This window comes from Garra rufa, chromosome 5, assembly GCF_049309525.1.
Source record: "Garra rufa chromosome 5, GarRuf1.0, whole genome shotgun sequence".
NCBI classification, from domain to species: Eukaryota; Metazoa; Chordata; class Actinopteri; order Cypriniformes; family Cyprinidae; genus Garra; species Garra rufa.
Window position 1 is genome coordinate 34,988,710 of NC_133365.1, and position 17,593 is coordinate 35,006,302.

The window sequence follows — 17,593 nt, forward strand, 5'->3', positions numbered from 1 at the left end:
ATTCACAAGTGGTTTTCTGCATAAAAGAGAAAACCAGAGGAACGTTAATATTTTATATATTTAAGTCATAATCGGCAAATTTCATTTATTGGAAGAATAGGATCAACACATAAAAATCTCAATCAAACAAAAGAAAAACAAGTTTTGTAATTTGTTCCCAGATGAATAGTTCAGAGAGGTCAATGAGGCATGATTTTAAATCCTAAAAAAATCCAATAAAAAGACAGGAAGATCTATTTACATTTCATGAAGTATAAAACACATAAAACACACACAAGGTACACTATCATAAAAATGTCAGTGAAGTATACAAACAACATTAATGACTATAATGTACAGCAAATGTTTATATAAAGCAGAGGGGACATTATTTCCTGAATGGGGAACATTTAAGGTACCTTCTCTTCCCCAGAAAGTTTTATATCATAGTGCAGAGTCATGTAAAAATAGCATTGGACATCTCAGTCCATACATAACTAAACAACTGCTTTAATTTAGAGCAAATTCTATTAAACCCTTTAGGTGTGTGTTCCACTCGTGGATTAATCATAGTTTAATAAATTACATTTCTATTCATTTCTACAAAACAGAGACACAGGATTTAGATTCCTAAAACTAAATCTGCAATCTCACAAACATTAAGGATGTTTTAAAGCTTTGGAACATTTCTATGGTCAACTAGTGTGGTAAGCTGGGCAGGGAGGCATATCTCATCACATACACACTGATCCTGATTTGCACGAACTTCAACAGAAAAAAAAATTGATCTAGGCACAGAATCTTGACATTTTATCCAGGGCAGCACAGACTACACAACAAAAGACGATTTCTGTCTGAATTCTCCCTGCAAGACACAAAACAGCGTAAATATAATTATTTTATCAGTACCACAATTAGAAAAGGACATTCAAAAACTATTGCAAGAAGAATTCCTGATCATTATCATTCATACAACTGAGGAAGATGTGTTGTACTTACATCCCCATCATCCATATCATCTGCTCTAGGCTGTGTATAAACAGCTTGTTGTTTCGGTTTGCTGCAAGAGATAATTTACATATATTTATTACATTTAAGAGCATTTTAAAGTATCATATGTCAGTTATGAGGTTGTATGTGCCATCGATAAGACATATAAAACTCTTACCTCACTGTCTTTTCTGTGGAGGAAAAACAAACAAAAAACAAGTCAGTCAAATCATTTTGAATTTCTAATTATTATAGTTTACCTCTCTATCTCTCAAACACGCACATACTCAAACACTTGAGCAGTGAGAACTTACTTGGGAGATATCCCTTTTTACTGGCATACCAGAGACCAAAGAGGAGCAATCCCACTGCCAACAAAGCCACAATAACTCCTGCAACAATGCCACCAACATTCAGATCACCTATAACAAAGAAAAACAACAAATTGAAGTCGATCAAAACATCTGTTAGAGATGCAAATACTAGAAACATAAAAAGGTTCTCCCTCTTTAGAAGGTCATCATAAGTAGAGGTCGACCGATGTATCGGTTTTGCCGATTAATCGGCACCGATAGTTGATTGGCCGAACTATTGGTTATCGGCAAAATCTTTGCCGATAGTTTTTCCGGGTTGCGTTCTTTGCTGAAGCGGCTCAGGCTCCGCTGTCATGGAGTATGAGAGGTTAAGCCCTAGACCACTGTTTAATGCCAGGATTGTTACCATATATTTGTATTGATTTATATCCAGCTGTTTATATTCTTAGCCAGCAAAGTTGCAGGTGTAAAGACATGAGAAAGCAAACTGTGTTCATTCAGCCGACAAAATCAGTCACAGCACGCCATAGTTTTACATTACACATCTTTTCTACATCGTTCATAAAGACTTGACCCTGTGCTGGAAAATTGAGTATTGTGCATTTAAGCAAACTATGTATTTCTGTAGCTCTAATTAAGTCTGTATGCTTAATACAGAGCTATAATTTATGTTTTAGCCTTTTCTTCAGGCCGTTAAAGCATGGTGAGTTTGCATCTTGTTACGCACCTTATTTCACAATGCCATTTTCCTGTTCCTATTTGATTTTAATAACTGATCAACAAAAATATCTATTAAAAATTAAGATAAAAATAATACAAAACGAAATTCGTTAAAGAAGGGATTTTCCACAAATAAAAACGTACGAAGTTGTCAAAAATTGTGTCTGACCCTCTCCAATTCTCCTGGCGTATTGCCATCCAATTCATACCACGTCCTTTATGACATTTACAAATTACACAAACTTCTTTCGTAATTAACATATTAAACTGAAACAAAACAAAAACAAATAATATTTTAACATAAATGTAAAACAGATTAGAAATTGTTTCTGAAATGGCTGCAACATAGATCGCACTTTCTCTTTCCGTTTCATGTTTAAAATAACCTTTGCCGCTTTTTTGATCATTCTTGAAGTAAACATTTGCCCGTTTGGTGATTAAATAAACTGTTTTAGATTTATGCTTGAACTATACAACGCGTCCTGTGTGTGTGTGTGTGTGTGTGTGTGTGTGTGTGATATCTGCAAGTTGTCCGCGCAACACAGCGCTGCACTTTTGTTCGGTTTCATTAAAGGGTGGGTGAAAAATAGATTCAATGAGCGTGTGTTTTTCCCGCATATGGCACGCGTGCGCGCCAGAAACGCGGCTGGCTTCATTGCACAGAATTTCCACAGTGAGCTAAGTGTATTGTTTGACAGTGTGAGCTGTCAATCGCAGTTTTTGACTTTACATGTGCCTTCATTTCTGCCGTTTGTAATGCAGTACTATTAGATGCACTGACAGACTTTCAATTGCTCTTTGTGTTTGTTCGTCCTAAAAAGCTTGATTGCAGATGCAGTTAAATGCACTTGGATTTTCAAATACTTTTATACGAAACTGATGTACACACAGTCAGTTATGTTTTCAGAGCAGGACAAAACATCTGATACATCGAAATAGATCTGTGCATTCGTTTGAATGCAGCCTGTTAAAGCAGCCACTGTCTGATCTCATCAGTAATAATCAAACGAAAAAGAAAAAAACTATTTCTGTAAACTTGCCGACACTTAAAGAACACTAATTTTAAATAAGTAATTATTTTAAAAAGCAGCCTGCTTATATAATAAAAAAATGTTAAAATTTAAAGATTCCCACCCCTTTACAATGAGCCCATTTGTAACATCAACTAAGATTGATGAAAGCTGTAGAATAGAAGTGTTGTTCCTTGTTAGAGTGTTAATTTCAACATTTACTGATATATTGTTAAATTTCGAAGTTCATTTTGTTAACATTAATGAACTATGAAATAACTTTAATGATCAATTTATAATTAATATTAATATTTTTATTCATTTACAAAGTATGGTTTACTATTTATTTTTTTAAATAGTAGAGCACTATTTTAGTTGGCCTTCAATATCCATTTTCAAAAACTATCGGTTAATTAATCGGTATCGGCCAGCGTGGTCCAACCTAGCTATCGGTATCGGTAAAAACCAATATCGGTCGACCTCTAATCATAAGTCAAAATGTTACGTTGAATAAATTGAGAATTTTGAAGCCACAGCAAAAAGTGAGACTTGAGGCTTGTTTACACCAAGAATAAAAAGTTTTAAGATGATTACATCAGCATTTACACAAACATACAGTAATGTTTTGTCATCTGCTGCTTTAAATGCTTAAACGCTTTAAAGCCAAGTGGATTCCTATTAGCTGTTACTAATATTATTGATTTTCAAGTGATTCCATTGTGATCACTGTCATGTGTTTTTTTGCATGTTTGTCACACTTTAATGTTTCAGATCATCAAACAAATTCAAATATTAATCAAAGATAACACAAATAAACAAAACATGCAGTTTGTGAATGAAGTTTTTTATTATGAAGGGAAAACAATATCCAAACCCACATGGCCCTGTGTGAAAAAGTGTTTGCCCCCTAAACTTAACTGTTTGGGCCACCCTTAGCAGCAACAACTGCAATCGAGCGTTTGCGATAACTTAGTCTGTTACAGCACTGTGCAGGAATTTTGGCCCACTCATCTTGGCAGAATTGTTGTAATCCAGCCACATTGGAGGGTTTGAGCATGAACCGCCTTTTTAAGGTCATGCCACAGCATCTCAATAGGATTCAGGTCAGGACTTTGACTAGGCCACTACAAAGTCTTCCTTTCTTCAGCCATTCAGAGGTGGATTTGCTGGTGTGTTTTGGATCATTGTCCTGCTGAAAACCCAAGTTCGCTTCAGCTTGAGGTCATGAACAGATGGCTGGACATTGTCCTTCAGGATTTTTTGGTAGACAGCAGAATTCATGGTTCCATTTATAACAGCAAGCCTTCCAGGTCCAGAAGCAGCAAAACAGCCCCAGACCATCACACTACCACAACCATATTTTACTGTTGGTATGATGGTCTTTTTCTGAAATGCTGTGTTTCTTTTACGCCAGATGTAATGGGACACACACCTTCCAAAAAGTTCAACTTTTGTCTCGTCAGTCCAGAGTATTTTCCCAAAAGTCTTGGGGATCATCAAGATGTTTTCTGGCAAAACTGAGACAAGCCTTTATGTTCTTTTTGCTCAGCAGGGTTTTTTTTATCTTGGAACTCTGCCATGCAGGCCATTTTTGCCCAGTCTCTTTCTTACGGTGGAGTCATGAACACTGACCTTAACTGAGGCAAGAGAGGCCTGCAGTTCTTTAGATGTTGTTGTGTGGTCTTTTGTGACCACTTGGATGAGTCGTCACTGCGCTCTTGGGGTAATTTTGGTCGGCCGGCCACTCCTGAGGAGGTTCACAACTGTTCCATGTTTTTGCCATTTGTGAATAATGGCTCTCACTGTGGTTCGCTGGAGTCCCAAAGCTTTAGAAATGGCTTTATAACCTTTTCCAGACTGATAGATCTTAATTACTTTCTTTTTCATTTGTTCCTGAATTTCTTTGGATCTCAACATGATGTGTAGCTTTTGAGGATCTTTTGGTCTACTTCACTTTGTCAGGCAGGTCCTATTTAAGTGATTTCTTGACTGCGGACAGGTGTGACAGTAATCAGGCCTGGGTGTGGCTAGAGAAACTGAACACAGGTGTGATAAACCACAGTTAAGTTTTAACAGGGGTGGGGGGGGGGGGGTCGGGTTAACACCTTTTCACACAGGGACATGTGGGTTTGTATTTTTTTTTCCCCCTTCATAAAAAAACCCCTTCATGCATGTTGTGTTTACTTGTGTTATCTTTGATTAATATTTAAATTTGTTTGATGATCTGAAACATTAAAGTGTGACAAACATGCAAGAAAAAAAAAAAAAATCAGGAAGGGGGCCAACACTTTTTCACACCACTGTATAAGCTATAGTTTTCATCCTTGGCGTGAACACAGGGTAACGGAAGGATTTTTAAAATCTGATTTAAGGCTTTTTAAGACCTTTTTAAGATCCTCAACAAATAAACATTAAAATGAATGATACATGAATGGCAGGAATATTAGACTGCTGTCACTTTAAGAGCTGCCTGGATCCAATATACTGTTACTCATGTTTTCTTTCTTAGTTCTTTGCTTTCACTTAAGACCTAAATTACCAAGGATACTTGCAAAGACGGGTATTTTACCCGCTCAAGGCCTATAAAGAAGAAAAATTTGTTCTCTTTCGCTGCTGATTGCGTTTCACCATTTCACTCTTGCAAACAATAGGTTTTCGTGATCATGTAGCACAGCAACATCATGTGACCGCGTAACCGCGATAGAGACGATAGTCCAAAATCTCTACCAGTTAAATATTTGACAGCTAAATCATGTCTACTGGTGTATCACCCACCCCTAATGCAAATACAATCTCTGCCTTAAGAAAGGTGAAGATGACTTTTAACTAGGGATGCACCGGTTGACCGGCCATAAATCGAAACCGGCCGGTTTTTGCATCTAACGCGCGATCGGCAACCGGTTTTCGTTTTTATCCCGGCCGGTTTTTTTCCGGAAGTGTGTACGCGGGCCGCGGCTTCGATTCATTCAGAAACATGTCACTTGTGAGGCGGTTTTTCGAAATCTGTGAGCAGGACGTGAAGATTGCAATCTGCAATGTCTGCAAAGGACAGCCGCTTTTCTGTGCTCGCTGAAGTTGCGCAAGCGTACCTGTCCTCGCCCTGCACAAGCGCAGACAGCGAACGTTTGTTCAGCTCAGCTTCTCACGTGACAGATGAAAAAAAGAAACAGACTCACTTGTGACAAAGCTGAGATGCTTATTTTTGTAAAAAGCATTACTTTACTTTTGAAAAGCCAAAAATAAAAGTCTGTTCTGTTAAGAATGATTATTATTATTTTACATTAAAATGCCTGTTGGCTTGCTGTTTTACTTTACTAAAAGCATGTTTTACTTATTAAAACTGTATTTACTTTCATATTTTTTATTTATTATTTAATTTCAGATGTCAGATGCTATTGATTCAATAGCCAAAGCCAGATTGGCCTGTTAAATACTAAATAAACATGTTGTTTATGTTGTTTACTTGCATAACTTCTTGTTTTTGAAAAAATCGGAAATCGGTATCGGAATCGGCCAGCTTGCTTGTAAAAAATCGGTATCGGAATCGGCCATGAAAAATCATGATCGGTGCATCCCTACTTTTAACATTGCTGAATTTCCAAATATAGCAGCAAAATTCTAGCCTGGAAAAATCCAGACCCTAATCTATTAAGATTAAGGGTCTGGGATCGAGCAATGAAAACTGCCTAACTCGAGGGGCGGCACCAAGCATGCATTTGAAACTTTCACTGCACACAATTGGATAACGCCACGACCAATCACAACAATACACGCTTAGCTACCAGCAGAGCTAAATGATGTTTCATTAACAAAGTTCGGGAGAAGCGCGTCAGATACTTAGCGTAAACATTACAAGAGGAGCCCACTCAAGTCAATCAGCGCCATAGGTTTAAATACAGCTGACTCACCTCAATTCACTCGATGGTTTATCAGTAAACCTCCAACACCCCATCTCATCACTCCGAGTTCTCACTACTCCTATTGGGGGGTACTCTGGGTTCGGGCCACTCCCGAGCTCGGAGCCCTTCACCGGACAGCACGCCAAACATGCACTACTATTCTCCGGCTAATTATATGAAAGCGTGAACTCGTGAACTGATAGATTAAACTCTTGTCGTATCCAGTCGGCAAAACAGCATAAACGTCCTTCTTGCAAAGGAACGATTCGAGGTTTCGGTTTTCTGTTCCTCTTTTATATGAAAAGCCAAGTCTAACTCGTTCATTGTAGCCACAAAAGCCGTTTCAAACAACTGGTGTTCATCTGTAGCAACAGCGATCTTTCAAAGTTTACTACATGATTCGGACGTCGCAGCGCTGTCGTCATCAGTTTAGCTCGCCTCTGTCCCGCCTACATCAGATACACCGATTTGATTGGTTCCCACAACTGCTTACGTAATGCAGTAACCTGCATCATTGCTCGATGCCAGAGTGTCTTGCAGAGACAATTCAAAATGTGCTCTCGCGAGACCTCTGGATTTCCAGGGTAGCAAAATTCTACATCTCTGCAAAACATGTAGGATTCTTCTGTATAAACTTCTGTAAACAGTTCTGTTGTCCGGAAAGTTGTTTTTTATTTGTTACTTGCACTGGTACACCTAATCAACAGTTAGAATGTGGAAGAAGTCAGGTACAGTTCTATAGTGCAGTGAACTTATTATTTGGAAGCAATGACAATGTTACTTAGCAGGAAAAAACATTTTCCATTTGAAAATTCCACACTTTTCCAGACCCAACTTTCCAGACTTTTCTGTAGATTTTATAGACCAGTGTTTCTCAACTCCAGTCCTCGGGACCCACTGCTCTGCACATTTTGTATGTCTTCCTCATTTAAGGCACCTGATTTTGATCATCAGCTCATTAGTAGAAAGATTCATGAACTGAACTGAGTGTGTCAGACTCAGAAACATACAAAATGTGCAGAGCAGTGGGTCCCGAGGACTGGAGTTGAGAAACACTGTTATAGACCATATTTCATAGTGAAAAACAAATTAAGTGTTTAACAATTAAAGGTTCAGTTCACAATACTGAATTCACAATTTGATACTCTCACAATACTAGAAACTAGTGTTGTCACAGTAACAAAATTTCAGTAGTCTGTACCAATACCAGTCAAATTTCTTGGTTCTTGTTATCATAGCACTAAATTAAAACTCCAGTGCTTTGAGCGGTATTGAGCAGATTCTCTGGCCTACACGTCTGATTGGCCGTTGTGTTCACGCACTCAACAAGCATGTCTGTGACTGCCTACAACGCTCCACGCTTCAAAAACATGTTGTAAACTGAAACTGTCAATGCCCTTCACAGAACCCTCTTCTTTCTTAAAATTTATATTTTATAAAAACACAATGGGGGCAATAGTCTGGAAACACAAACATTTTTCCATACTCCGTTTTCATTTTGCTGCAATTGCATACTGTGAAAGAAACCTGACTTACGGACTTCCATGAGCATTGCATCTCCACGCTGAGGAGCACCTTCTCCATTACTGGCCTCACAGAAATATGAACCGGTATCCAACTTGGACACACTTGGGAACTCCTGATCACACAAAGAAAACAATTTTACAAATTTAATCCAACAAAACATTTAAATTCTATGAATATATAGTACTGAATTTATGATAAAAGCACTTTAGTCATTTTATGTGAATATATTATGGAAACTGTTGGGATAAAAAAAACAAATTGTAAAAATGTAATTGCGACTTTTCTCAGAATTGTGAGATATAAACTCAGAAATGCAATCTTTTTTTCAATTCTAAGTTTACATCTCTTAATTCTGACTTTTCTCTCACACTTCCATTTCAAAAGTCAGAATAACCTTGCAATTCTGAAAAAATTTCAAGATGCTAACTTGCGATTGCAAGCACAATTCCGACTTCTTAGAATTCCGAGCTTATATCTTGTAACTGCAATTTTACATCAGAATTATAAGACAGAATTGTGAGACATATTCAGAAATGCAAGAAAGCTGAATTATGAGATTAAAAAGTCTCAATTATCTTTTTTTCTGTGGCAGAAACAATCTTCCATAATTTATACACATTATAATCATTATGTAGGTCATTATGTATTTTCAAGTATTACAGATGAACACTCACCAGGTTACCATTGAAAACGTTCATCTTGTAGGTGAGGTTCTTAAAATTGGGGAACTTGCTTGGATCCTCAGGGAGGGGAGTGCCGCCTTTGTACCACTTATAGGTGGGTGGAGGTGAGCCATCTGCGTCGAAACAGGCCAGGCGGACATTACTGCCTGTTGTGACTGATGACGGAATTCTGGACACAGGCTTGGAAGGAGGCACTGTAGTGGAAAAAAAAAAAAATTACAGTAGGAATGACAAGGCTGTTTCGTGTGTTACATTATTTAATCAAAGCATATAAACACCACCAAACCCCACTGACTTCCATATGTGACCCTGGACTACAAAACCAGTCATAAGGTAAAATTTAACAAAATTGAGTTATATACATCATATGAAAGCTCAATAAATAAGCTTTCTATTGATGTATGGTTTGTTAGGATAGGACAATATTTGGCTGAGATACAACTATTTGAAAATCTGGAATCTGAGGGTGCAACAAAATCAAAATACTGAGAAAATCACCTTTAAAGTTGTCCAAATTAGGTTCTTAACAATGCATATTACTAATCAAAAAGTACATTTTGATATATTTATAGTAAGAATTTTACAAAAAATCTTCATGGAACATGATCTTTACTTAATTTCCTAATGATTTTTGGCATAAAAAAAAAAATCAATAATTTTGACCCATACCATGTATTTTTGGCTACTGCTACAAATATACCCCAGCGACTTAAGACTGGTTTTGTGGTCCAGGGTCACATATTATGTATCATTTTTTCAAAATACCTTGTGTTGCACAGAAAAAATAAATGCATTCAGGTTTGGAATGCCTACGTTTGTGATTTATGACATATATCAGTGACAGCTCTCAGGTAGTACGTTTTTTATCTGTATATAATGCTATATAACATACCAAGGACTGTGACTTTGATGCTATTCTCGCCATATCCACCATTGCCAGACACCTCACAATCATAGTCCCCAGTGTCTGCTCGCGTCAGTTTGTTAAATCTCAGTCCTCCATCATACACACTGATACGACCTTCATATTTACCTGTGGAAAGGGAAAAAAAAAAAATTGCACAATGCTGTATATTTTCCTCCATTCAACAAACAATAAGAGAATGCTACTGCAAGGTTACAGCAGGATGACAACAATAAAGATTTTATCCATACCAGTTGGCTTGTTATCAAAGAAGATTAATGTTTGGGAGCCCTTGAGATCCTTAAACTTCCATTCTAATCTGGGTGATGATCCAAAGTCAGCAGTGTAAGAACATTTCAAGTCAACTCCTGAAGAAAAAAAAAAAAAAAATAGCAATACTTTGTACATAAATGTTTTTCACATCAAAAACTGAATGTTTAATCCAGGATCACAAAACAGGCAGACCTGTTCTTAGGCCAGCCAGTAAAGAGAGAGGCTCTCCAGAAAATTGTAACACCTCACGAATACTATTCTGCAATTACTATTCAAAACCTATGCAGGCATTACATGACATTTTCTTCATTATTTATATCTGGCTGCTCACTGACACATAGAAACAGTTATAACTAAAAAACAAACAGTAAAATCAAAATGAAACTTACCTTCATTCTCTTTCACTTTTACCGCAGATCCAACAGTAACCGTAAAAGCGGCATGAAGGCCTGTAAATAGAAGGAGAGGGATTCAATCCTTAATTACATCACAAAAAATGAATTCTCAAACACATCAAACAAATAATAAATTGCATCAACAGCTGTAACCAGAGTGAAATGATGTTCAGATACCATCTTCATATAAATTGACCATTTATATTTCTATTCACGAGTTCACACTTACATATAATAAACCAAAAAGGGGTTATGCGTATTTGGCGTGCTGTCCGAGGGAAAGGCTCCGAGCTCGGAATTTTGGCCCGAACTCAGAGAACCCCCTTATAGGTTAGGAAATAGTTGTAAGTGTGGAGAAGGGGTGGCGGAGGGATGCTGGAAAACTGTCAATAAACAGAGGTAAGGCTGCGATATACAGTAGTCAACATTCGAAGTGGATCAAAACCTTTCATCAAATTTGTCCTAAGACCAAAAAGAATACCCGTTCTTATCTTAGGACAACTTTTGATTAACTTTTTTGATCCACTTCGAATGTTGACTACTGTATATATATATGTATGTGTATATATATGTGTGTATATACACACACATCTGTAATTAGGTTAATTACTGATTGTGCTCCTCTTGTGTTTATCTAGGTTAATAATCTGAACGTGCTCCTCCCGAACTTTGTTAATAAAACATCATTTAAATAGAAACATCAGGACAAAAACAAACAAAAGCAACATGTGACCTAGAACCCAGTTCATTTAAACAGCTCAGAATAAGAAATGTAATTCCTGCGGACATGTAAATGATGAACATTTCAGCATTTGTGGAAACCTATTACTCTTCAACCGTATTCAAAACAAACATGTGATTTCTTAGTAGGTTTACACGTGTTCTATAGACCCATTGGATAAATGCTGGGTTGTTTCAACTCAACTTTGGGTCAAATATGAACTAATCCAACTTTTGGATCAAAAATTTCATTGGAAAATTTAACCCAACAGGTAGTTTAGTACATGTTTGACCTAAAGTTGGGTTAAAACAATCCAGCGTTTTTTAGAGTGCAGGTTTGCACAACTGTATTTGGTTCAGATTGATATCATATGTGTTTTAGACAGAAATCTTTTCAAATAAGAATATAACATGTAAATAAAATCCATTTGTTTTCTAAATGTGTTTTTAAATAACTCAATAAAACGTCAATAAAATGCATGTTTGCACCAAGACCAAAGAGAGAAATTATAGATCTTTCAAAATAAGCACGTTGTTCCAAATCAGAAAGTCATAAGACTTGCTACAAATATCAATGTGACACTGAAGTCAGCATTAAATGTGTGAGGCTTCGTCAAAAGGCTGACCCATTTTTTCTACCACAAAAATGTAGACATGCAACAGATTAAAGCCAGAAAATGACGTTAAGGTAGTTACAACAGCTTTTCAACTGCTATTTGAAAAGAACAGATAAACAACACAATGCATTAGTTATAAAATGTGAATTAATAGACCATATGCATTCACATTCATTCACAAACATTTGCTTGTCACTAACAATTCATTCAATCATCGTTATTAAGTTTTCCAGGCTATTTGTCGTTCTGAAAGTTTCCCATGTGTATGGGTAACCGGTATAAACAAACACGATACTCAAATACTCTGAATTCATGAAGACACAGTTTCTCTGTCTGCTCAATAGGATGTTATTGTGTGTGCGCGCGCGTAGTTGATGCTATCAACAATATGTGTCAGCGTTACTGGCTGAACTTGACAAATAATATTTAATAATAATAAAAATAAAAAGACTTTTACTTTATGTCTATTAAAATACTGTGGGTTTACTGTTAATTTGTTTTATTTGGTCACGCGTTTTTGGATATCGTTTCAGCGGTCACAATTTCCTGGTTGTTGAGCTCGGGTTTCGGATGGGGGATGGGCGAGGTGGAAATACAGGTTCTCCAGGTGATACCGTCGAGCCGTGGAAGGCCTTTTTTCACACTTAAACAGCAATTCAGTGGTATTTAAAATGCCGTTTCTATTCGACCTAAACACAAAACTTAACTTACGTACCGTAATTAGGTATTGTAACCAAGCAGATAAGCCTAATTTTGGAACGCATAAATCGCTATCGAATCATATTTCAAACTGACTCGGTTCACTGATTCACTTGAGTCATTGTTTAAGAATGTGAATATGATCAAATACTTCAAACGAACAAGAATCGATTCAATAAAACGATTCGTTAGAGAATTGGTTAAATAAGGCCACATTTGAGATACAGCGTTTTCACTTCTTGCAGACCTACACTAAATAAACTCTAAATTAAACGCTAAATACGCAAATAATAATGCGTTTTTAATTTAATAAGAGTGGGAAAACACTTATGAAATGTTTAGCAACGTAAATTTTTTAAACATTAAACGTTTTTATATTACAGTTTTTACTTTAATTTACAGAAGACATCATAATAAACACGTAATACCAAATAAGACTAAAATCTAAACATGATTCAAACACTGAAAACATGGACTCCTACCTGTGACTGAGATAGCGAGGCACACAAAGACGAAGGTCAGCATATCCACTTTGAAACTGAAGTCTTCCAATATAGCCTATTCCTCTTTTTCTTTTTAAAAAGCCTAGTTTTATATTAAGTTGCGAGAACTTTTAGGAAGTTGTGTATTTGCTAGGCCCTCGCAAAGCTGAGTCAAGATATGCTGAAAGGTTGAAACTAAACGCCCTTCCGACTGATACTCGTGTATTACCTGTGCTGAGCGCGATTGGTTGCATACATAATGACCCTCCCGCTCCGTTACGTCATAAAAGTAAACGCAGGTTCAAGGAAGACAAGCTACTTCTCAGAACAGCCCCTGTTTGGGAGTTCAAACTATGGTTTGTAGTTCCTTATTGTGAATTCTGCATACTTAAGTAATACACATGATAAGACAGCGGGAACAAACCTGTGAAGGGAGAGTTACAGACTTGTCTTGTCAAATAAGACTTTTATTTAATGTTTATTTAATATTATGTGTAAAATCATTTAATATTCAAAACCTAATACACTTTACACATTTTAAAGGTCTCATTTCGATTTAAACAAATACAAATTAGTGTCATGAACTATGGAGTTTGATAGCATTACAGCATATGAATAAAACTGATATTGTCCCTTAATTAGTGTTTAGCTAGGAACTCTTAAAGAACAGGAAATATGCAAAGAATGTAAAATGAGATTATCTTGATTTATAAGGAACAGGAAGTTAATAGGTTGTCACTAGAATGAGAAATTCACAGGTACTGGAAAATGTAAGACAAGTGGTTGATATTTTGATGTTTTTTTTTTTTTCTTGTGACTTTTTTTACAGATACCACTGAAAAGCTACGAAAATGTCATGTTTAGAAAAACATGACACCAGTAGCACACTTCGCCCTGACTCACCACAGTATGTAAATGTGGTTTAGCATTTCTGGTAGGGGTGGGCTGTTGTATCAGCTGTGTGGAGACTGGTTACCATAGTACCAGCAGTTGTGGCTCTGATAGTATCTGCATGTTAGCGCTGGGCTTCAGACGTTTTTTTTTTTCTCATAGACTTTTAACCCTAAAACAGAGACGTGTGAGCATCTATTTCAGCAACAGCTTATAGGCTACAAATGAATATACACAAAGATGTTTTGTTAATCACTATAGTGTTCTTTTGTATAAATATATCTTATATTCATGTACAAAATATAAAGACATACTTCATAACAAAAACTTTAAAAAAATTATTAGAACACTAGTATTTTCAGCAGCTAAAAATGGTTTTAAGTCAGTTATTTCTATCTTTTTCTGTAGTGTCAGCAGGAAATGTCAGTTTACATTTCCAAACATTCATTTTGCCATTAATTGTAACAATCCAGTGAGATTTTTGTTTGAAATATGAGTCTGACAACAGCCAGTGCTCCACACAGAGATCTAATCTGATCTCTTCATCATCCGGTCTGTCTGGAATGACATGAAGAAACTGAACAAACTGAGACAGACTAAATCCAAAAGAACTGTGGCAACATCTCCAAGATGCTTCAAGAGACCTATTTGCAAAGATACAATATACTGTTAAAGTTTTAGGCATTTGTGTGAAAGGCTGTAAAATGAGTATGCTGTCAAAAATAATTTATTTGTCAATTAACTTCTATTAACTAAATTAAATCAACATTTGGTGTGACCATCCTTTGCATTTAAAGCAGCTTTTGCCCTAGGTGCACTTGCGCATAGTTTTTCAGGTAGCTTTGCAGGTAGGTTTCTTGAAGCATCTTGGAGACGTTGCCACAGTTCTTCTGGATTTAGTCTGTCTCAGTTTATTTAGTTTCTTCATGTCATTCCAGACAGACTGGATGATGATGAGATCAGATTTCTGTGTGTGAAACAAAAATTTCCACTGGATTATTACAATTAATGGCAAAATGAATGTTTGGAATACTAATTTTGGGATACTTCCCACTGACACACTACAGCAAAAGATAGAATAACTAACATAAAACCATGTTTTAGCTGGTGAAAATACTAGTGTTCTGAATAATTTTGGCCACCACTATATATGGAGGCCACTTTGTAGATTTTGTGGATATTGTAGATTGTCTTTAAAATAAAATACGCAACATTTTGTTCACTGACATTTCTGACTTTTTTTAGTTGTTGAAAAGGATAGGCTAATATAGAAATGCATGTTACTTCTTTAATGTCACAGAGTCCATTTTTTCAGCTCAAAATATCAGGTCACTGAAACACCAACTCAACAATTCATGCAGTCCATCATGTCATGTGTGATAGGAGGAACTTTCCCCACAACTTATTGTTAGTTATATGCCATCGAAACATAACAGCTTCAGGTGTTTAAAAATAATAGTTTCTGTCTTACTTCCTCCTCCCTCATGTAAATGTGGGTGTTTAATATGTTTGGTTGATGACATCTAACCATTTTGGAATGAGCTGTTGTTGCAGCTTTGTTTTTAGCCTGAGGAGGAAGTTTCCATTTGTGATGTTTACAGAGTTTGTTCAACTATTTTACTCAAATGTTTATAGAATATAACCCTGATTTAACCTGGAGGATTCCTTTAATAATGTTTTACTGTCCTACTGTAGGTCAGGTGAGGAGGGAGCTCTGTTTGCTGTGAACTGTGCACTGCTCGTTTGGATTTTCTTAACCAGTATATTTCACCATTGCGTCACAGTCATAATCTCTAGTGTCTGCTTGCATCATCTTGGTAAACCTCAGTCCTCCATTACACAGTGATATGGCATTCAAATGAATCTGAGGTAGGCAAAAAGATACAATGCAATGACATCCCCTAACATCACAATTAAATAATCGTGGAATATGAATAACTGTTTCACATAAAATATGCATGGTGTTTACATATCAAACACAAGTTAGTGCTGATAAGAAGTTACAATGATAAACCTGAAGACAACAGTATAGTTTAAATCCATACCAGTTGAAAATGTTTAACATGCTAAAAATGATGATTGTAGTTAATCACTTACAGTTTATACAATTTAATTAGTGAAACTAAAAACATCTGAAATCATGACATGAAATAAAGTCTTGGATTCAGAGTAGCAATGTTAAATGGTATTACAAGTTTTTGTATCACTTTAGTTTTTGTTATCTCTAGTTTTAAGTTTCACCTCTTGCAACATGAATGCAACATACTGTTTTTCCAGCATGTGGTTCATGGTGATCTTCCTTGGGACATTATAGGTCTCCATGCTCAAGCTGCTCTTTGGCTGCTGTCTTCACCATCTAATCTATATAACAAAAACAAACTTTAGCCAAAAATGAACTATGCTAGACAATACAGTAATGACTTTTTAAATTAGTGGCAATCAAATTGCTTTCTGAGCTAGTTAACATTCAACAGCAAAAAACAACCTTCTGCTCACAACAGAGAAACAGTTATGCTATTTCTTTTTTTTAGGGATGCACCGATACTTATCGGCCGATCACTTGCGCGTTTTGTCAGTAAAGCCGGTTCTGTAATCAGCGGTAAATGCCATCAGGTGCGTGATTTCACGTTGAGCCGTATATACTACACACAGCCGTTGTTCACTGACGAGCTGCGCACATTCACACTGATAATGAACATTGATTTGCGCAGCTCGTCGGTAAACAACGGCTGTGTGTAGTATATACGGCTCAACGTGAAATCACGCACCTGATGGCATTTACCGCTGATTACAGAACCGGCTTTACTGACAAAACGCGCAAGCATGATCGGCCGATTCGTATCGGTGCATCCCTACTTTTTTTGTTATGGACAATGGACTGGCCAGCTCATACTGACTCCAAGCATTCCCCAAAACTCTGTGTGAGTCCTCTCCATACTTTTCCTTTTTAAATGTAATGTTTGGTTGTCCTCCTGTTGCTGTATTGTTTCTTTTTAAATAACTTAGATCTGATCAAATGTGAGAATGTGGAAGTAGCTATGCAAAGTCCTGTAGTGCAGTGAAAACTGACGTGAACCGATTATTATGATATGATTTGAAAAATAACATATTATTTGATCATAAATTGAGAGCACATCCTGGTGACTCTGGAAGTCCTAACTGCTACTTAGTGTGTAAATGTGCAGTTATGATTTGAACGCAATGACAATGTTACTTACAGACTTCCATGTGCACTGCATCTCCACTCTGAGGGTAGCCTTCTCCATTACTGGCCTCACAGAAATATGAACCAGTATCCAGCTTAGACACACTCGGGAATTCCTGATCACTCACACACAATTTTGTTTTACAAATGCAAATTACATTACTATACAATGCCAGAATCCTAGAATAAGGTTAACACACAAAATTATTTGTGACATTCTGTATGTACAGTCCAGCCTGAAATTATTCATACCCCTGGCAAATTCTGACTTAAAGTTACTTTTAT

The 17,593-nt window shown here is 36.6% G+C and overlaps 1 protein-coding gene across 2 annotated transcripts; it reads right to left on the reverse strand.

The window, feature by feature from the left end:
- Positions 1–71: 71 nt before the first annotated feature.
- f11r.1 (F11 receptor, tandem duplicate 1) lies at positions 72–13,427 on the reverse strand. 2 transcript variants are annotated; one of them, XR_012355590.1, is made up of 9 exons: positions 13,213–13,427; positions 10,689–10,748; positions 10,278–10,394; positions 10,015–10,155; positions 9,114–9,316; positions 8,449–8,551; positions 1,148–1,391; positions 979–1,039; positions 72–844 (listed from the first exon to the last, which is right to left on the reverse strand). XR_012355590.1 is itself a non-coding variant. In XM_073840228.1 (9 exons), the coding sequence occupies exons 1-9, from the start codon at positions 13,253–13,255 to the stop codon at positions 790–792; spliced, it is 891 nt and encodes a 296-aa protein (XP_073696329.1). In that variant the 5' UTR covers positions 13,256–13,427; the 3' UTR covers positions 72–789. The 2 variants fall into 2 exon arrangements, 1 of the variants encoding a protein (XP_073696329.1); XM_073840228.1 differs by having other exon boundaries at positions 1,284–1,391.
- Positions 13,428–17,593: the final 4,166 nt, after the last annotated feature.

What these genes read in the sequence shown, in the direction of transcription:
- f11r.1 (XM_073840228.1), bottom strand. Translation starts at nt 13,255, where the DNA reads ATGCTGACCTTCGTCTTTGTGTGCCTCGCTATCTCAGTCACAG. An exon ending in ACGTTTTCAATGGTAACCTG is followed by an intron (nt 8,552 to 9,113) that starts GTGAGTGTTCAT and finishes TTGTGTGATCAG; the next exon opens with GAGTTCCCAAGTGTGTCCAA. An exon ending in TGCAATGCTCATGGAAGTCC is followed by an intron (nt 1,392 to 8,448) that starts GTAAGTCAGGTT and finishes TCTTTGTTATAG; the next exon opens with GTGATCTGAATGTTGGTGGC.